The sequence below is a fragment of the Anastrepha ludens genome, chromosome 6 (assembly GCF_028408465.1).
Source record: "Anastrepha ludens isolate Willacy chromosome 6, idAnaLude1.1, whole genome shotgun sequence".
Taxonomy (NCBI): domain Eukaryota; kingdom Metazoa; phylum Arthropoda; class Insecta; order Diptera; family Tephritidae; genus Anastrepha; species Anastrepha ludens.
In genome coordinates, this window is record NC_071502.1 from 80,127,284 (window position 1) to 80,149,363 (window position 22,080).

The following is a 22,080-nucleotide window of genomic DNA, read 5'->3' on the forward strand; positions in this document are numbered from 1 at the left end:
CGAAACTAGTGCGCCTTGTAAATGGTAATTCAGATATTCAGTAAATATAAACGATGAGTCAAAAACCCTCCAAGGTCTTTAATTTTATCAGAGGAATTAAGAACAGTATCTGAAATAGAGTATATATACATATATATATAATTGGCGCATACACCCTTTTTGGGTGTTTGGCCGAGCTTCTCCTCCAATTTGTGGTGTGCGTCTTGATGTTGTTCCACAAATGGAGGGGCCTACAGTTTCAAGCCGACTCCGAACGGCAGATATTTTTATGAGGAGCCTTTTCATGGCAGAAATACACTCGGAGGTTTGCCATTGCCTGCCAAGGGGCGACCGCTATTAGAAAAATGTTTTTCTTAATTCGAACCTACGTTCTCTCTGTGAATTCCGAATGGTAGTCACGCACCAACCCATTCGGCTACGGCGGCCGAGTATAGTGAGGTACAATTGGAGATCTACATAATTTTACAGTAAATTATTTAACCCATTTTGCATTCACTGGAATCATTTATGAAAATAACAAAAAACAGAGGCCCAAGATAATCTCTGACGTTGCTGTATATAATAATAATCCATTTTTTTCGAAGGTAGCTTTATTAATGATTCCAAGGTTACATAATTGTTACACCTGTTAACAAATATGACTTAAAAACTAATAGTGAGAGTCAAAATGTAAATTGTTGCTGTTATGTAACGAAGAGAAATAGATTGGTTTAGATAATGTCATTAAAGAAAAAAATCAGTTGGAAAGGGAGCAAATTACCAAACGTGAAGAATAGATGTAAGAATATAAGTCGGTGAGCTAAGGAGAGAATAAGTAATGAAGTGTGTGGTGTTGGCAGTGGGAGCATGGTTATGTGACCAAATGAAAAAGAACTTACAACAGAGCAACTATCTCCACCAGTGGTACCACTCAAAGTGCATGTGTATTGGCTTCTTGATTACCACGTGTAGAGTTTGCTATCTGAAATAAAATTTCCAATCTTATCTCAACCAAACTAATGTTCGTTTACTTTCACGTGAGGAAACTAAACTATTTATAAACTATTTGTTTGCAAAATTCTCGTCTGCTGCGTGAAATGTAGGATTGTTGAGAGAGATGAAATGTTTATGTTTTTGATACTTAGGTGCAACGTACGACGACGGGAGTTTGTATTATCCGCTATTTAATCAATCTCTTACACTTTTTGAACACACTTGCGGACAGCAGACAAGATGGGCTCTTCTGTTAGATCAACACTCCAAACAAAAAAAATAAATTAATTAAATGAAATAAAAATAAAAAAATAAGAATAAAATTAAAAAAAATAACAAAAAATTAAAGCAATAATTTAAAAAAAAATAATTAATTAAAAATGACTGATGACAGCACCAAGTAGTTGCCGCAGCTAATTGTGAATAGTAAATTAGTTCGATAGATAAAAATATCCAAAAATAAATAATTATATGTAAATTATGTATGTGAATAGCACGGTTCGCAAAAAAAAAAATAATTAATCCGATATTTTTATATCTTTAACATAATGACTACAAAGAAAAACAGCAATCGAATAAACTACACGAAATTAAGTGTATCATAAATAATACATATGTACATACATATGTATGCTTGCATATGTCTATGTGTGTACATATGTGTGATATTTGTTTATTGTGATAATTTACTGCCTCTGAATGCTACTGATAAGATAGACCACCATTGAGATTGAATCAAAGAATATTCGTCCTCTGGACTTATAAGTAAACCGATAAGCAATTGTTAGCCTTGTTATAAATTAAGGGTACGAGTGTAAGCATCTAGTAAAGTCTATCAAGTGGAACTACTTAAAAAGAAAATAAAAGAAATGAGAATGTTTGTGGGGGGTAAAAAAGCACTTCAACGATTAAAAATATCCAATCATTTATGTTCGTGTGCGTGTATCGCTGGCCAATGTCCAAACAATACAAGGTTACAACATGTTTGCTAAAAAAAACATTTTGTTTTCATCCGTCGCCGTAACGTAACACAAAACTTTAATTCTCATTGGTTGTCTTATACTATAGGAGCAAATAGGAATTGAAAGAAATTGTAAAATAAAGCAAAATCTATACAGTAGCAGCCCGCCCATGTGAACCAATTCAAACAGCTCTTGTCCAATTTGAAGAATTGTTAATATGATATATTGGGGATTGAATATTTATATTGTAATATTATACACACCACAGGGTCATTAATGTAGGTATAATAGATATATATTCAGATTCATAGATAAATATAACAAATATAATTAATAATTCAAGGATTCTAAATCGTGAACTGAATCGTTCTATGATATTGATATCATCGGCCTTAACAACCGCGCTGTTAGTTCTGCCTTCCCCAACTGGATAAAGAGGCAAAGCGAATGGGTTTGGTGGTGAACGAGGACAAAACGAAGTACCTCCTGTCTTCAAACAAACAGTCGGCGCATTCGCGTATCGGCACCCACGTCACTGTTGACAGTTATAATTTCGAGGTTGTAAAAGACTTCGTTTATTTAGGAACCAGCATTAACACCGATAACAATGTCAGCCTTGAAATCCACCTAGAATCTCTCTTGCCAACAAGTGCTACTTTGGACTAAGTAGGCAACTGAGCAGTAAAGTCCTCTCTCGACGAACAAAACTAACACTCTACAAGGCTCTCATCATGCCCGTCCTAACGTATGGCGCAGAAGCGTGGACGATGACAACATCCGATGAAGCGACGCTTGGAGTGTTCGAGAGAAAGATTCTGCGTAAGATTTTTGGACCTTTGCACGTTGGCAACGGCGAATATCGCAGGCGATGGAACGATGAGCTGTATGAGCTTTACGGCGACATAGACATAACGCAGCGAATAAAGATCCAGCGGCTTCGTTGGCTGGGTCATGTCGTCCGAATGGATACAACCGCTCCGGCTTTGAAAGTATTCGATGCGGTACCAGCTGGTGGTAGCAGAGGAAGAGGAAGGCCTCCTCTGCGTTGGGAAGATCAGGTGGAGAAGGACTTGGCTTCACTTGGTGTGTCCAATTGGCGCCGGTTAGCACGAGAAAGAAACGACTGGCGCGCTTTGTTAAGCTCGGCCAAAATCGCGTAAGCGGTTATCGCGCCAATTAAGAAGAAGAAATCGTAAACTAGTGACAATACGAACAAAATAAATATATTTATTTATTTATTTATTAATCAACATACAGGACGCTTGTAGGCAGATAGATACAAACGAAGACCCTATGACAAGAGTCTTATAAGTAATTTCTTAGAAGTAGACTTAGGTAAGAAAAATCAAAATCTAAGGAAGAAGAATAAGCATTAAATTGTGTTAGCGTCCTCCTAAAAGGAGCATTCATTCCATAAACAGTTTTATCAATTACCACAAAAATCTATTCATTACAACGGAAAATGCGTGAGGGAACATTAAAATGAATTTTATTGAGCAGATACGAAAAATCTATTGAGCCCGCACAAATATCAAAGGCAAAACACATCGACAACAAAACACGTATAGACTCGAAAGACATGAGATTTATTTGTAAGCAACAAGAGCTATGAGACGGTATGGGATCAACTAATTTTATCGAGCGCACAAAAGTTCTCTGTACAGACTCTAATCTATTAATATATACTGCATGAAACGGTCTCCAAACGAATACCGCGTATTCTAAACTGGACCGAACTAAGAACGAGTAACAGTTTGAGAGTATAAGGATCAGAAAATGAAGAACTATTTCGACGAGTAAAGTTTAACATTGCGAGCGATTTAGAAATCATATAATTTATGTGGGTGGTGAAGTTGAGCTTGAAGTCTAAATAAACACTCAGGTTCTTTAATTCACTTTAGCGGCGAGCTTGAGATGTAGTAAGATGTTGGTACAATACTAAAACCTTTCGCATGCGAAGTATAGTGACATTTACTAATGTTAAGGAACAACGATTACGCACACACCAACTAATATATATAAGTTATTCAACTCACGCTGGAGAGGAGATAAATCTTCTAGATATTTCATTTCATAATAGATTTGATCTAAAAATCCGCGTATAGAAGAAAGTTACTCCTCCTGATATCATTAATGAATAGGGCAAATAGTAACGGACCTAGGACTACCTTGGGCGACATCAGAACAAGCAACAGAAATAAGTACTAAAAAGAAATATGAGCAATACCAAACTTCTTATCACTTTTTGTACTACATTCAATTTGGTATAGAATTGATGACCTTACGGAAAGTTTCTGTGGGAGTGAAATACCATAGTTCTTTGATTTTTTGCCATAACTCCTTCTTATTTTCGAATGTTTCCTCTCCGATTGGCTTCTTTAAATCTCTCCAAAGGTATTCAATGGAGCTTAGATGGGGTGAATAAAAGCCATACACGTACTGACATTGAGGAGTATTTTGGGTCATTAAATATAAATATATGATTGGCGCTTAAACCCTTTTTGAGTGTTTGGCCGAGCTCCTCGTCCTATTTGTGGTGTGCGTTGTTCTACAAATGGAAGGACCTACAGATTTAAGTCGACTCCGAACGGCAGATATCTTTTATGAGATTGTCTACTGAGGGGCGGCCGCTATTGGAAAAAACTTTTTCTATATTAACATTTTGGGGTTCCATGTACCGAGATTCGAACCTGAGCACTTCCGAATGGTAGTCACGGAACGACTACGGCGCCCGCATATAATTATTATACGAGTGCCTCGTAGGCGTCAAATAGCAAAAACAATTTTTTTTTTTTGCAGTAGATTATATTTTTTATACCCTTGAATAACATGAATTTAACATGAGGATGTCGAAAAAATTTTAGAACACCTTATATGCATTTGTCCCGCATTATCAAACACGCGTTTATAATGCCTGGAAGCCCCACTGTTTGAGGGTCTGGAAGACGTCTCAAAAGCGGATCTCCCAGCTCTGCTTTGATACACCTCAAGCGTTGACATCCTACATGATGCCTACTTTCAATATTCATAGCGGTCGGTCTCCAGCTGGTATCGCTAGGGACCAAAAGGTCTATGCGTGGCTTAGTGCCAACCAGGCTGACCTATACAATTCTTCTTATCTAACGATTTCGAGAATACGATACAATTCTATTGCGCAGTTGGAATTGTTTAGTTCTAAAATGTACTTATTGCATCGTTTTTGAAGGATCATTTGTATGCATGTATATTTATTTAATCTTACCCGACAATTTTTTTCTTGTTTTTTTCTTTTTTCATTCTTTTAGGAATTATGTTTTGCTTAGAAAACCATTTTTCGTTTAGAAATTCGTACAAGAACAAAAACGTCGTGTAAAAACATTTATTAGAGAACCGTGCTATTTCAAAATTGCGTTAAAAAAGAGAATTTAGTGCAAATCACAAATATAGAAATTGGATACGAAAACCCTGTAAACTCAACTGCTTATCTGCTTGAAGAGTAAGAGAATGCAAAGGCAAATTTTTGAGATATAGGTATATATATATGTATATAATTGGCGCGTCCACCCTTTTTGGGTGTTTGGCCGAGCTCCTCCTCCTATTTGTGGTGTGCGCCTTGATGTTTTTCCACAAAAGGAAAGACCTGCAGTTTCAAGCCGACTCCGAACGGCAGATATTTTTATGAGAAGCTTTTTCATGGCAGAAATACACTCGGAGGTTTGCCATTGCCTGCCGAGGGGCGACGGCTATTGGAAACATGTTTTTCTTTAATTTTGGTTTTTCTCCGAGATTTGAACCTACGTTCTCTCTGTGAATTCTGAATGGTAGTCACGCACCAACCCATTCAGCTACGGCGGCCGCAATTTTTGAGATAAGTATATCCAAATTATTTGTGAGAAATAATACAATATTACGCAGAGGAAACGACAATCCGGCAAACTAAGAGACTGTCAGAAAACAGGTCTAAATAAACTGATTTTCAGGGTATTTAATTTTCTTTAGAAGAAATTTTGATAGGATAGCTCGCTGTTCTCCCGTTTGCTCCTACATAAACTGTCTTCTGCGCATAATGTAGGATTTATACCGAAGATCTTCATGAACAACTCGACGGATAAGACCTTCTGAAACATTAAGTTTCTTCCCAAGTATACACAATGATTTTGAAGCGTCCCCTTCAATGATCGCTTTCACTTTTTGAATAAATTCTGCAGATCGGTCAGTGTCGGAGGATTCTTCGTTTATTTGCATATTGCAACAGTTGTCTGATGCTTTCAATTCATGGCTAAACTTATGAATGAATGAACAGAAAATTAGGGACTTCTAAATTGGTGAGATTTGCACATCGAGTGACGATAACTGCATGTATCTTCATTTCCTGAGTTAAGTTGTAGTCCTCCATGTCTGAAATATCTGAAACAGAGTAAAAAGAAAAAAAATGTTTCAGAAAGTTATAGCCACGCATGTCCTCAAAAAGCAATATTTCCAATGATCAATTAAATTAATTTATCTTCTATTAAGTGTAATTTATCGATATATGTATATTAAAAATATAACGGGATCAAATGATGATATCTAGCATTCATTTGAAGGCAACTTCAAAGGTGAAAAACTTGATTATACTATTCACTATCGAGTCAAGCACACCTTTCATGCGCAGATCCTTGGGTAGGTTTGTCATACGACTGTTGTGTTTTTGTAGGAGGGTTTTGGTTTTGATCCACTACTAATATTTTAATAAATAGCTGATCTGAAGTTGAATAAAGTATCACTAAAATATGTTTCTTTTTTAAATTATCCACTTGGCCTTTCTGATTTTCAAGTATTCTTAAAATATTTCAAAGTGAATTGGCTATCTTTTTCCAAAACCACCCATTAACAACTTCGTACCATCCATAAACGTTACTAATCACAAAACTCAGCCCCCTTAGTGGCAGAGTTATTTATGAATACACTTAACATACTTGAGTATTTGATTAAATATTTAGTGATTATTTCCATACCTAAAATCGTATATAAGCAGCCAAAGTTTCCTATAAATTTTCAAATTGCAAACTCTAAGCATTTGTTGGAAGAAACCTCGAAATCATGATGTTGACTAAAATCAGTTTCTGTGTGCTGCTAATCCTGGCCGCTGCGAGCCACAGAGTAACCGCCCAATTCAGTCCGAATTATGCATCGGGAAGAACCACAATGGTGCATCTCTTCGAGTGGAAGTGGGATGACATCGCTACCGAATGTGAGAATTTCCTTGGCCCCAAGGCGTATGGTGGCGTTCAAGTATTGCTAACTTACTTTACCATAATATGGCATACATATTTATACTATTTTCTTCTCCTTCCAAAGGTGTCCCCAGTAAATGAAAACGTAGTTGTGAGCAGTCGTCCTTGGTGGGAGCGTTACCAACCTATATCCTACCTTCTGACCACGCGATCGGGCAACGAGGAACAATTTGCCAATATGGTAAAACGTTGTAACAACGTCGGTGTTCGCATCTATGTCGATGTGGTATTCAATCATATGGCCGCCGATCATTCCGATGCTCGTGGAACTGGAGGTTCAACTGCGGATCCCAGCAGCAAGAGCTTCCCAGCTGTTCCCTACTCCAGCACTGATTTCCATGCGACCTGTGCCATCAACAATTATAACGATGCAAATCAAGTGCGCAACTGTGAGTTGGTTGGGCTGAAGGATCTCAATCAAAGTAACTCATGGGTACAAGAACGCATAGTTGAATTCCTCAACAAACTAATTAATTTGGGTGTTGCTGGCTTTCGTGTTGATGCTGCAAAACACATGTGGCCGTCCGATTTAAAGGTACACATCTCTATATAGACATATCTTTAAAGCTGAGAGTATAATTGGATTGTTTTTCAGAACATCTACTCCGCTTTGAACAATCTTAACACCGAACACGGTTTTGCTTCCGGTTCACGACCATTCATCTACCAAGAGGTTATAGATTTGGGTGGTGAAGCTATCTCCAAAGACGAATACACTGGTTTCGGTGTTGTTACTGAATTCCGCCATTCTGCTTCCATCGGCAAGGTATTTAGACGTAGTGATGAACTTCGTTGGCTCGTTAACTGGGGTACTGAGTGGGGATTTTTGGCATCTGGTAGTGCTTTTATCTTTGTGGACAATCACGACAATCAACGTGGTCATGGTGCTGGTGGTTCTGATATTCTCACCTACAAGAATTCAAAGCAATACAAAATGGCCAATGCTTTCATGTTGGCCCATCCATTTGGTATTACGCGCGTCATGTCTTCGTTCGCTTTCGACGACACCGATCAAGGCCCCCCTACAACCGATGGTAGCACTATTGCCAGTCCCACTTTCAATGCTGATAACTCTTGCAGTGGCGGTTGGGTATGCGAGCACCGTTGGCGCCAAATTTACAATATGGTTGGCTTCAGAAACATCGCAGCTGGAACAAGTTTAACAGGATGGTGGGACAATAGCAGTAACCAAATAGCTTTCTGCCGTGGCAATAAAGCCTTTGTGGCATTCAACAACGATTATTACGACCTGAACGTCACGATTGACACCTGTTTGCCCGCTGGCACCTATTGCGACATCATCTCCGGTGAAAAGTCTGGTTCAGCATGTACAGGAAAATTGGTTGTGGTGGGCTCTGATGGTCGTGCTCTCATTTCAATTGGCCAAAATGAAGACGATGGTGTTTTGGCCATTCATGTTGATTCCAAATTGTAATTGATTGCCAACAAAAGAAATATACCAGAAAAATACATTTATATTAAGTTGTTTATTTCATTTATGCCATTTGCTGCTAATAACACAGTAAAATAATTCGTTACTTTAAAGTTCGCCCCTATTTGTCAAGCAAAATAGTCCTTGACGTAGTTTAATATTCGTAACGTTTTAATGGCCTTTATGGTCCATGGACTTATGGCTGTGTGGTTCAATCATTTATTGCCTTTGATCAACTTGCAAATCAGCGTAGAAAATCGTCATACTGTAAGTATAACACAAGTCCAGAAAGGTTCTATAGAGTTATAGTTTTGTAGCGAGGTAGTTTGTTTTCAACTTGCCCTCAGAGTATCGGCTTCTGAGTGAATGTCACACGCTTTAAAAATATGTAAGTTCTCCTAGCAAACCTTTATCGAGATGCTTACCAAGATATTTCACCCGTTGCCTTGGCACTTCGAACAGTTGTACGAGTCCCGACGTGTCTCTCGATTGAGAGAGGCAAATTACATAGACTGATTTCTTTCATTGGACTTATTTGATTATTCTTTTACCAGTAGACGACATTGTTTAGGTCTGAAATAAAATGCAGGCGAATATCCACTGCTAACATTGCAGTAATATAAACAAAAACGCCATCGGGGGCTTCTTCCTCTATAAGCAAACTGCGTATGTAGAGTAGGCACAGCTTGGGATCCGTTGCACACAGCTGCTGGTCTTTTATAGTGGTAGAGTTCATAGAGGACTACTATTGATTTGTTTATTGAAAAAATAAAGTTTCTCCTTGTAAGATTCAATAAAAATACAAAGAATATTTCAGGAAGCTGAGAGTGTTTTTTTATAACTGAGAGCAGACAAGGACTCCATAATTTTGCTCATTATTTGTAGAAACAGCAGACTGCCCTAAGGTTGCAGACAGAGTGGAAGTGAAGCCGAAAACGAAGATGAAGACGTCGCGCAAGCGGTCAACTTGAAACTGTGCGGTATTGTTTTCAAAGACGAACCGATCGCTGTAGTGAATTGCTTACATTTCATTTAATTGTTTGCAACTGTGAAATAACCGCGAGTTACGTTTGAAAAATGTATTAATGAATTAATATAATTAATCAAAATACACTATCTTGAATTAAAAAAATACTGTGAATGGGTTTCTGTTGTGTTACTATAAGAATTTTCACTTTTTAGATAAGCGAATTTTTTTTTAAATAATTTTTCTGGTACTAACCCCTTAAGATGAAAAGTAAAAACTGTTTTGGAGTGAAATCAAGCTTGATTATTTAAATTTGGCATTGCGAGTTCCAGACGATCGAAACTCATTCTCCAATCGGTCTTATTAGAGTTGTAAAAGGCGTTTGCGGGGCATAGAGATCATTAAATTCTTCTGACCACCGCTTTATAAATACAATATCACCAACGACTTAATTAATGGTGGCATTAATATACAGATTAAAATTCAGTTTTTCTTTTGTAGCACTTTCTTCTTCTTTATTTGCTATTCGTATTCGGATGTAAGCGATTATACAATTTAAAAATAAAATATTATTAAAAATGTTTTTTTTTTATAGATTTTGAACTATATTGGCTGTTTCTAACTGCTTCCAAGAGGAGACCCATACGTTGTCTACCGGTCCACTGACTTATTTTTCTCAACCAAGAAAACTGCTTGCGTTCGAAACCTCTGTAGTAGTTTGTCTTATTTTCTTCATCAGAAACGTGTTCGATCCAGGGTATTTCTAACGAGGACACATTTCAAATACTATTCATGCCCGACAATTTTATGGCCCATATTTCCATGCCATGTGGCAGAATTGACCATACTCAGCATTTTACGAAGCATATTTTTAGTTGCAGATTGAAGACGCGATATTTAGGACTTTGCCATATTTAAGAAATGCGGAACTTACCACTTCAGTGCGACATCTTATTTCTATTGAGTCTACAGTTTTCGTTGAGCAGGCAACCAAGGTATCTAAATTTACTTACTCTTTCTACAGGAGCATTGATTGTTAAATAAATATTGTTGAATATTGTTGTATTGCATATTTCTTCGGCTAGCAGCTATGTATGTATAAGTTTTGTTTGAGGCCATATAATATAGTTGACTGTGCATTGCCACATTGTTGACAAGTTTTTGAAAGCCAGTCATCTTGTCACATAATAGAGTTGTATCGTCGCCGAACCTGATGTTGTTTTGAAAAATACCTTTTATTTTAATACCGTCCTCATTGCTTTCTGTACCTTTCTGGAATATTCTTTCGGAGTATATATTAAAGAGCAATGGAGAGAATGGGAAAGAATATGTCCTCAGTGCCGTCACCATCAACTATAATATGCGCTGTTTAGTGATAATATAAATTCCGAGTTGCTGGAATTTCTATTTTATCGACGTTCAAGGATCTTAAAATATTGAACGATTTGTAATGTTGCACAGCGTCAAATGCTTTTTCGTAGTCTATGAAACATAAAAAGGCAATTTTAGACAAGCACTTGGACAGAGAATAAGGTTTCTCTAGTACCCATTGCTTCAAGGAAACCAAATTGTGTTTGTCCCATTGCTTGTTCACGCTAGTTATATATTGGGTTGTGTGAAACTTTAAGAAATATTTTTAGGGCGTGACTCATTCGACTTATCAATCTATATTCACTGCAGTGCTTAGCGTCGGATTTTTTCGGAAGGGTAATGAACGTTGATTTCATTCAGTCTAGAAGATATTGGCCTGTATAATATAGAGGATTGAGAAGTTTTACTAGGAGCTGTAAATTCTCGTCATCAATAAGTTTCAGAATTTCAGATGGAATTCGATCAAGAACTGTGGCTTTATTTGATTTTATATTTTTAATAGCATTTTCGAATTCATGTTTACTTATCGGAAAACCGAGCAATTACGAAGGAAACTACGGTTTGATTTGCTTTTATCAATGAAAAGGGTTTTTATATAATCTTCCCATATAGTTTTATTGTTGTACGAGTTCACAAGGATGAACCAACTTGTATTTCTACGACTCCCTGCAGTTTCTTTAAATTTTTTGTGAACATTGAAGTCATTATGTAAATCTTATAGCCTTTCGATTTCATGACATTGGTTAAAAAAAAAAAAAAAAATAATTGGCGCGTACACTTCTGTTAGGTGCTTGGCCGAGCTCCTCCTCCTATTTGTTGATGTTGTTCCACAAATGGAGGGACCTACAGTTTCAAGCCGACTCCGAACGGCAGATATTTTTATGAGGAGCCTTTTCATGGCAGAAATACACTCGGAGGTTTGCCATTGCCTGCCAAGGGGCGACCGCTATTAGAAAAATGTTTTTCTTAATTTGGTGTTTCACCGAGATTCGAACCTACGTTCTCTCTGTGAATTCCGAAGAGTAGTCACGCACCAACCCATTCGGCTACAGCGGCCGAGTATAGTGAGGTACAATTGGAGATCTACATAATTTTACAGTAAATTATTTAACCCATTTTGCAGAGTTTTAATATCAGAAAGAATTTTTATTTTTTTCTCTAGTTATAGTGTAAAGCATTCACTGGAATCATTTATGAAAATAACAAAAAACAGAGGCCCAAGATAATCCCTGACGTTGCTGTATATAATAATAATCCATTTTTTTCGAAGGTAGCTTTATTAATGATTCCAAGGTTACATAATTGTTACACCTGTTAACAAATATGACTTAAAAACTAATAGTGAGAGTCAAAATGTAAATTGTTGCTGTTATGTAACGAAGAGAAATAGATTGGTTTAGATAATGTCATTAAAGAAAAAAATCAGTTAGAAAGGGAGCAAATTACCAAACGTGAAGAATAGATGTAAGAATATAAGTCGGTGAGCTAAGGAGAGAATAAGTAATGAAGTGTGTGGTGTTGGCAGTGGGAGCATGGTTATGTGACCAAATGAAAAAGAACTTACAACAGAGCAACTATCTCCACCAGTGGTACCACTCAAAGTGCATGTGTATTGGCTTCTTGATTACCACGTGTAGAGTTTGCTATCTGAAATAAAATGTCCAATCTTATCTCAACCAAACTAATGTTCGTTTACTTTCACGTGAGGAAACTAAACTATTTATAAACTATTTGTTTGCAAAATTCTCATCTGCTGCGTGAAATGTAGGATTGTTGAGAGAGATGAAATGTTTATGTTTTTGATACTTAGGTGCAACGTACGACGACGGGAGTTTGTATTATCCGCTATTTAATCAATCTCTTACACTTTTTGAACACACTTGCGGACAGCAGACAAGATGGGCTCTTCTGTTAGATCAACACTCCAAACAAAAAAAAATAAATTAATTAAATGAAATAAAAATAAAAAAATAAGAATAAAATTAAAAAAAATAACAAAAAATTAAAGCAATAATTTAAAAAAATATAATTAATTAAAAATAATAAAAATAAAATTAAAAAAAAAAACACTCAACACTTTCAATAAATACACAATTTTGGGCAACTTAGCACATACTTCTTAAATAAGTTTGTAATTATTTGAAAACTGAATTCGCATTTGGACCACCCTGTATTTGTATCAACGCCAAATGCAGTCGCCAATCTGAAATCAGTTGTGCCTCACTGATGACAGCACCAAGTAGTTGCCGCAGCTAATTGTGAATAGTAAATTAGTTCGATAGATAAAAATATCCAAAAATAAATAATTATATGTAAACTATGTATGTGAATAGCACGGTTCGCAAAAAAAAAAAATTAATCCGATATTTTTAATTATATCTTTAACATAATGACTACAAAGAAAAACAGCAATCGAATAAACTACGCGAAATTAAGTGTATCATAAATAATACATATGTACATACATATGTATGCTTGCATATGTCTATGTGTGTACATATGTGTGATATTTGTTTATTGTGATAATTTACTGCCTCTGAATGCTACTGATAAGATAGACCACCATTGAGATTGAATCAAAGAATATTCGTCCTCTGGACTTATAAGTAAACCGATAAGCAATTGTTAGCCTTGTTATAAATTAAGGGTACGAGTGTAAGCATCTAGTAAAGTCTATCAAGTGGAACTACTTAAAAAGAAAATAAAAGAAATGAGAATGTTTGTGGGGGGTAAAAAAGCACTTCAACGATTAAAAATATCCAATCATTTATGTTCGTGTGCGTGTATCGCTGGCCAATGTCCTTACAATACAAGGTTACAACATGTTTGCTAAAAAAAACATTTTGTTTTCATCCGTCGCCGTAACGTAACACAAAACTTTAATTCTCATTGGTTGTCTTATACTATAGGAGCAAATAGGAATTGAAAGAAATTGTAAAATAAAGCAAAATCTATACAGTAGCAGCCCGCCCATGTGAACCAATTCAAACAGCTCTTGTCCAATTTGAAGAATTGTTAATATGATATATTGGGGATTGAATATTTATATTGTAATATTATACACACCACAGGGTCATTAATGTAGGTATAATAGATATATATTCAGATTCATAGATAAATATAACAAATATAATTAATAATTCAAGGATTCTAAATCGTGAACTGAATCGTTCTATGATATTGATATCATCGGCCTTAACAACCGCGCTGTTAGTTCTGCCTTCCCCAACTGGATAAAGAGGCAAAGCGAATGGGTTTGGTGGTGAACGAGGACAAAACGAAGTACCTCCTGTCTTCAAACAAACAGTCGGCGCATTCGCGTATCGGCACCCACGTCACTGTTGACAGTTATAATTTCGAGGTTGTAAAAGACTTCGTTTATTTAGGAACCAGCATTAACACCGATAACAATGTCAGCCTTGAAATCCACCTAGAATCTCTCTTGCCAACAAGTGCTACTTTGGACTAAGTAGGCAACTGAGCAGTAAAGTCCTCTCTCGACGAACAACACTAACACTCTACAAGGCTCTCATCATGCCCGTCCTAACGTATGGCGCAGAAGCGTGGACGATGACAACATCCGATGAAGCGACGCTTGGAGTGTTCGAGAGAAAGATTCTGCGTAAGATTTTTGGACCTTTGCACGTTGGCAACGGCGAATATCGCAGGCGATGGAACGATGAGCTGTATGAGCTTTACGGCGACATAGACATAGCGCAGCGAATAAAGATCCAGCGGCTTCGTTGGCTGGGTCATGTCGTCCGAATGGATACAACCGCTCCGGCTTTGAAAGTATTCGATGCGGTACCAGCTGGTGGTAGCAGAGGAAGAGGAAGGGCTCCTCTGCGTTGGAAAGATCAGGTGGAGAAGGACTTGGCTTCACTTGGTGTGTCCAATTGGCGCCGGTTAGCACGAGAAAGAAACGACTGGCGCGCTTTGTTAAGCTCGGCCAAAATCGCGTAAGCGGTTATCGCGCCAATTAAGAAGAAGAAATCATAAACTAGTGACAATACGAACAAAATAAATATATTTATTTATTTATTTATTAATCAACATACAGGACGCTTGTAGGCAGATAGATACAAACGAAGACCCTATGACAAGAGTCTTATAAGTAATTTCTTAGAAGTAGACTTAGGTAAGAAAAATCAAAATCTAAGGAAGAAGAATAAGCATTAAATTGTGTTAGCGTCCTCCTAAAAGGAGCATTCATTCCATAAACAGTTTTATCAATTACCACAAAAATCTATTCATTACAACGGAAAATGCGTGAGGGAACATTAAAATGAATTTTATTGAGCAGATACGAAAAATCTATTGAGCCCGCACAAATATCAAAGGCAAAACACATCGACAACAAAACACGTATAGACTCGAAAGACATGAGATTTATTTGTAAGCAACGAGAGCTATGAGACGGTATGGGATCAACTAATTTTATCGAGCGCACAAAAGTTCTCTGTACAGACTCTAATCTATTAATATATACTGCATGAAACGGTCTCCAAACGAATACCGCGTATTCTAAACTGGACCGAACTAAGAACGAGTAACAGTTTGAGAGTATAAGGATCAGAAAATGAAGAACTATTTCGACGAGTAAAGTTTAACATTGCGAGCGATTTAGAAATCATATAATTTATGTGGGTGGTGAAGTTGAGCTTGAAGTCTAAATAAACACTCAGGTTCTTTAATTCACTTTAGCGGCGAGCTTGAGATGTAGTAAGATGTTGGTACAATACTAAAACCTTTCGCATGCGAAGTATAGTGACATTTACTAATGTTAAGGAACAACGATTACGCACACACCAACTATATAAGTTATTCAACTCACGCTGGAGAGGAGATAAATCTTCTAGATATTTCATTTCATAATAGATTTGATCTAAAAATCCGCGTATAGAAGAAAGTTACTCCTCCTGATATCATTAATGAATAGGGCAAATAGTAACGGACCTAGGACTACCTTGGGCGACATCAGAACAAGCAACAGAAATAAGTACTAAAAAGAAATATGAGCAATACCAAACTTAATGATTTTATTAAAAGTGTTGCTTTCATTAACGAAGTTGAATCAATAATCACTATGTCCACCATAATTGTCTATCACTTTTTGTACTACATTCAATTTGGTATAGAATTGATGACCTTACGGAAAGTTTCTGTGGGAGTGAAATACCATAGTTCTTTGATTTTTTGCCATAACTCCTTCTTATTTTCGAATGTTTCCTCTCCGATTGGCTTCTTTAAATCTCTCCAAAGGTTTTCAATGGAGCTTAGATGGGGTGAATAAAAGCCATACACGTACTGACATTGAGGAGTATTTTGGGTCATTAAATATAAATATATGATTGGCGCTTAAACCCTTTTTGAGTGTTTGGCCGAGCTCCTCGTCCTATTTGTGGTGTGCGTTGTTCTACAAATGGAAGGACCTACAGATTTAAGTCGACTCCGAACGGCAGATATCTTTTATGAGATTGTCTACTGAGGGGCGGCCGCTATTGGAAAAAACTTTTTCTATATTAACATTTTGGGGTTCCATGTACCGAGATTCGAACCTGAGCACTTCCGAATGGTAGTCACGGAACGACTACGGCGCCCGCATATAATTATTATACGAGTGCCTCGAAGGCGTCAAATAGCAAAAACAATTTTTTTTTTTTTTTTTTTGCAGTAGATTATATTTTGTATACCCTTGAACAACATGAATTTAACATGAGGATGTCGAAAAAATTTTAGAACACCTTATATGCATTTGTCCCGCATTATCAAAAACGCGTTTATAATGCCTGGAAGCCCCACTGTTTGAGGGTCTGGAAGACGTCTCAAAAGCGGATCTCCCAGCTCTGCTTTGATACACCTCAAGCGTTGACATCCTACATTATGTCTACTTTCAATATTCATAGAGGTCGGTCTACATCTGGTATCGCTAGGAGCCAAAAGGTTTATGCGTGGCTTAATGCCAACCAGGCTGACCTATACAATTCTTCTTATCTAACGAGTTCGAGAATACGATAAAATTTTATTGCGCAGTTGGATTTGGTTAGTTCTAAAATGTACTTATTGCATCGTTTTTGAAGGATCATTTGTATGCATGTATATTTATTTAATCTTACCCGACAATTTTTTTCTTGTTTTTTTCTTTTTTCATTCTTTTAGGAATTATGTTTTGCTTAGAAAACCATTTTTCGTTTAGAAATTCGTACAAGAACAAAAACGTCGTGTAAAAACATTTATTAGAGAACCGTGCTATTTCAAAATTGCGTTAAAAAAGAGAATTTAGTGCAAATCACAAATATAGAAATTGGATACGAAAACCCTGTAAACTCAACTGCTTATCTGCTTGAAGAGTAAGAGAATGCAAAGGCAAATTTTTGAGATATAGGTATATATATATGTATATAATTGGCGCGTCCACCCTTTTTGGGTGTTTGGCCGAGCTCCTCCTCCTATTTGTGGTGTGCGCCTTGATGTTTTTCCACAAAAGGAAAGACCTGCAGTTTCAAGCCGACTCCGAACGGCAGATATTTTTATGAGAAGCTTTTTCATGGCAGAAATACACTCGGAGGTTTGCCATTGCCTGCCGAGGGGCGACGGCTATTGGAAACATGTTTTTCTTTAATTTTGGTTTTTCTCCGAGATTTGAACCTACGTTCTCTCTGTGAATTCTGAATGGTAGTCACGCACCAACCCATTCAGCTACGGCGGCCGCAATTTTTGAGATAAGTATATCCAAATTATTTGTGAGAAATAATACAATATTACGCAGAGGAAACGACAATCCGGCAAACTAAGAGACTGTCAGAAAACAGATCTAAATAAACAGATTTTCAGGGTATTTAATTTTCTTTAGAAAATTTTGATCGGACAGCTCGCTGTTCTCCCGTTTGCTCCTACATAAACTGTCTACTGCGCATAATGTAGGATTTATACCGAAGATCTTCATGAACAACTGGACGGATAAGACCTTCTGAAACAGTAAGTTTCCTCCCAAGTATCCTCAATGATTTTGAAACGCCCTCATCAATGATCGCTTGCTCTTTTTGAATAAATTCTGCAGATCGGTTAGTGTCGGAGGATTCTTCGTTTATTTGCATATTGCAACAGTTGTCTGATGCTTTCAATTCATGGCTAAACTTATGAATGAATGAACAGAAAATTAGGGACTTCTAAATTGGTGAGATTTGCACATCGAGTGACGATAACTGCATGTATCTTCATTTCCTGAGTTAAGTTGTAGTCCTCCATGTCTGAAATATCTGAAACAGAGTAAAAAGAAAAAAAATGTTTCAGAAAGTTATAGCCACGCATGTCCTCAAAAAGCAATATTTCCAATGATCAATTAAATTAATTTATCTTCTATTAAGTGTAATTTATCGATATATGTATATTAAAAATATAACGGGATCAAATGATGATATCTAGCATTCATTTGAAGGCAACTTCAAAGGTGAAAAACTTGATTATACTATTCACTATCGAGTCAAGCACACCTTTCATGCGCAGATCCTTGGGTAGGTTTGTCATACGACTGTTGTGTTTTTGTAGGAGGGTTTTGGTTTTGATCCACTACTAATATTTTAATAAATAGCTGATCTGAAGTTGAATAAAGTATCACTAAAATATGTTTCTTTTTTAAATTATCCACTTGGCCTTTCTGATTTTCAAGTATTCTTAAAATATTTCAAAGTGAATTGGCTATCTTTTTCCAAAACCACCCATTAACAACTTCGTACCATTCATAAACTTTACTAATCACAAAACTCAGCCCCCTTAGTGGCAGAGTTATTTATGAATACACTTAACATACTTGAGTGTTTGATTAAATATTTAGTGATTATTTCTATACCTAAAGTCGTATATAAGCAGCCAAAGTTTCCTATAAATTTTCAAATTGCAAACTCTAAGCATTTGTTGGAAGAAACCTCGAAATCATGATGTTGACTAAAATCAGTTTCTGTGTGCTGCTAATCCTGGCCGCTGCGAGCCACAGAGTAACCGCCCAATTCAGTCCGAATTATGCATCGGGAAGAACCACAATGGTGCATCTCTTCGAGTGGAAGTGGGATGACATCGCTACCGAATGTGAGAATTTCCTTGGCCCCAAGGCGTATGGTGGCGTTCAAGTATTGCTAACTTACTTTACCATAATATGGCATACATATTTATACTATTTTCTTCTCCTTCCAAAGGTGTCCCCAGTAAATGAAAACGTAGTTGTGAGCAGTCGTCCTTGGTGGGAGCGTTACCAACCTATATCCTACCTTCTGACCACGCGATCGGGCAACGAGGAACAATTTGCCAATATGGTAAAACGTTGTAACAACGTCGGTGTTCGCATCTATGTCGATGTGGTATTCAATCATATGGCCGCCGATCATTCCGATGCTCGTGGAACTGGAGGTTCAACTGCGGATCCCAGCAGCAAGAGCTTCCCAGCTGTTCCCTACTCCAGCACTGATTTCCATGCGACCTGTGCCATCAACAATTATAACGATGCAAATCAAGTGCGCAACTGTGAGTTGGTTGGGCTGAAGGATCTCAATCAAAGTAACTCATGGGTACAAGAACGCATAGTTGAATTCCTCAACAAACTAATTAATTTGGGTGTTGCTGGCTTTCGTGTTGATGCTGCAAAACACATGTGGCCGTCCGATTTAAAGGTACACATCTCTATATAGACATATCTTTAAAGCTGAGAGTATAATTGGATTGTTTTTCAGAACATCTACTCCGCTTTGAACAATCTTAACACCGAACACGGTTTTGCTTCCGGTTCACGACCATTCATCTACCAAGAGGTTATAGATTTGGGTGGTGAAGCTATCTCCAAAGACGAATACACTGGTTTCGGTGTTGTTACTGAATTCCGCCATTCTGCTTCCATCGGCAAGGTATTTAGACGTAGTGATGAACTTCGTTGGCTCGTTAACTGGGGTACTGAGTGGGGATTTTTGGCATCTGGTAGTGCTTTTATCTTTGTGGACAATCACGACAATCAACGTGGTCATGGTGCTGGTGGTTCTGATATTCTCACCTACAAGAATTCAAAGCAATACAAAATGGCCAATGCTTTCATGTTGGCCCATCCATTTGGTATTACGCGCGTCATGTCTTCGTTCGCTTTCGACGACACCGATCAAGGCCCCCCTACAACCGATGGTAGCACTATTGCCAGTCCCACTTTCAATGCTGATAACTCTTGCAGTGGCGGTTGGGTATGCGAGCACCGTTGGCGCCAAATTTACAATATGGTTGGCTTCAGAAACATCGCAGCTGGAACAAGTTTAACAGGATGGTGGGACAATAGCAGTAACCAAATAGCTTTCTGCCGTGGCAATAAAGCCTTTGTGGCATTCAACAACGATTATTACGACCTGAACGTCACGATTGACACCTGTTTGCCCGCTGGCACCTATTGCGACATCATCTCCGGTGAAAAGTCTGGTTCAGCATGTACAGGAAAATTGGTTGTGGTGGGCTCTGATGGTCGTGCTCTCATTTCAATTGGCCAAAATGAAGACGATGGTGTTTTGGCCATTCATGTTGATTCCAAATTGTAATTGATTGCCAACAAAAGAAATATACCAGAAAAATACATTTATATTAAGTTGTTTATTTCATTTATGCCATTTGCTGCTAATAACACAGTAAAATAATTCGTTACTTTAAAGTTCGCCCCTATTTGTCAAGCAAAATAGTCCTTGACGTAGTTTAATATTCGTAACGTTTTAATGGCCTTTATGGTCCATGGACTTATGGCTGTGTGGTTCAATCATTTATTGCCTTTGATCAACTTGCAAATCAGCGTAGAAAATCGTCATACTGTAAGTATAACACAAGTCCAGAAAGGTTCTATAGAGTTATAGTTTTGTAGCGAGGTAGTTTGTTTTCAACTTGCCCTCAGAGTATCGGCTTCTGAGTGAATGTCACACGCTTTAAAAATATGTAAGTTCTCCTAGCAAACCTTTATCGAGATGCTTACCAAGATATTTCACCCGTTGCCTTGGCACTTCGAACAGTTGTACGAGTCCCGACGTGTCTCTCGATTGAGAGAGGCAAATTACATAGACTGATTTTCTTTCATTGGACTTATTTGATTATTCTTTTACCAGTAGACGACATTGTTTAGGTCTGAAATAAAATGCAGGCGAATATCCACTGCTAACATTGCAGTAATATAAACAAAAACGCCATCGGGGGCTTCTTCCTCTATAAGCAAACTGCGTATGTAGAGTAGGCACAGCTTGGGATCCGTTGCACACAGCTGCTGGTCTTTTATAGTGGTAGAGTTCATAGAGGACTACTATTGATTTGTTTATTGAAAAAATAAAGTTTCTCCTTGTAAGATTCAATAAAAATACAAAGAATATTTCAGGAAGCTGAGAGTGTTTTTTTATAACTGAGAGCAGACAAGGACTCCATAATTTTGCTCATTATTTGTAGAAACAGCAGACTGCCCTAAGGTTGCAGACAGAGTGGAAGTGAAGCCGAAAACGAAGATGAAGACGTCGCGCAAGCGGTCAACTTGAAACTGTGCGGTATTGTTTTCAAAGACGAACCGCTCGCTGTAGTGAATTGCTTACATTTCATTTAATTGTTTGCAACTGTGAAATAACCGCGAGTTACGTTTGAAAAATGTATTAATGAATTAATATAATTAATCAAAATACACTATCTTGAATTAAAAAAATACTGTGAATGGGTTTCTGTTGTGTTACTATAAGAATTTTCACTTTTTAGATAAGCGATTTTTTTTTTAAATAATTTTTCTGGTACTAACCCCTTAAGATGAAAAGTAAAAACTGTTTTGGAGTGAAATCAAGCTTGATTATTTAAATTTGGCATTGCGAGTTCCAGACGATCGAAACTCATTCTCCAATCGGTCTTATTAGAGTTGTAAAAGGCGTTTGCGGGGCATAGAGATCATTAAATTCTTCTGACCACCGCTTTATAAATACAATATCACCAACGACTTAATTAATGGTGGCATTAATATACAGATTAAAATTCAGTTTTTCTTTTGTAGCACTTTCTTCTTCTTTATTTGCTATTCGTATTCGGATGTAAGCGATTATACAATTTAAAAATAAAATATTATTAAAAATGTTTTTTTTTTTT

At 37.2% G+C, this 22,080-nt stretch overlaps 2 protein-coding genes across 10 annotated transcripts; both read left to right on the top strand.

The window, feature by feature from the left end:
• The first annotated feature begins 1,327 nt into the window (after positions 1-1,327).
• LOC128866454 (alpha-amylase 2-like) lies at positions 1,328-8,665 on the top strand. 3 transcript variants are annotated; one of them, XM_054107213.1, is made up of 4 exons: positions 1,328-1,398; positions 6,931-7,187; positions 7,254-7,724; positions 7,785-8,665. In XM_054107213.1, the coding sequence occupies exons 2-4, from the start codon at positions 6,996-6,998 to the stop codon at positions 8,622-8,624; spliced, it is 1,503 nt and encodes a 500-aa protein (XP_053963188.1). In that variant the 5' UTR covers positions 1,328-1,398; positions 6,931-6,995; the 3' UTR covers positions 8,625-8,665. The 3 variants fall into 3 exon arrangements, with proteins under 3 accessions (XP_053963188.1, XP_053963187.1, XP_053963189.1); XM_054107212.1 differs by having other exon boundaries at positions 1,379-1,454; positions 6,896-7,187; XM_054107214.1 differs by having other exon boundaries at positions 1,381-1,398; positions 6,970-7,187.
• A 4,501-nt stretch (positions 8,666-13,166) lies between these two features.
• LOC128866486 (alpha-amylase 2-like) lies at positions 13,167-20,563 on the top strand. Of its 7 annotated transcripts, none has more exons than XM_054107280.1 (4): positions 13,167-13,280; positions 18,794-19,085; positions 19,152-19,622; positions 19,683-20,563. In XM_054107280.1, exons 2-4 carry the CDS (start codon positions 18,894-18,896, stop codon positions 20,520-20,522), a joined length of 1,503 nt encoding a protein of 500 aa, XP_053963255.1. In that variant the 5' UTR covers positions 13,167-13,280; positions 18,794-18,893; the 3' UTR covers positions 20,523-20,563. The 7 variants fall into 7 exon arrangements, with proteins under 7 accessions (XP_053963255.1, XP_053963254.1, XP_053963256.1 ...); XM_054107279.1 differs by having other exon boundaries at positions 18,815-19,085; XM_054107281.1 differs by having other exon boundaries at positions 18,826-19,085.
• The last annotated feature ends 1,517 nt before the right edge of the window (positions 20,564-22,080 follow it).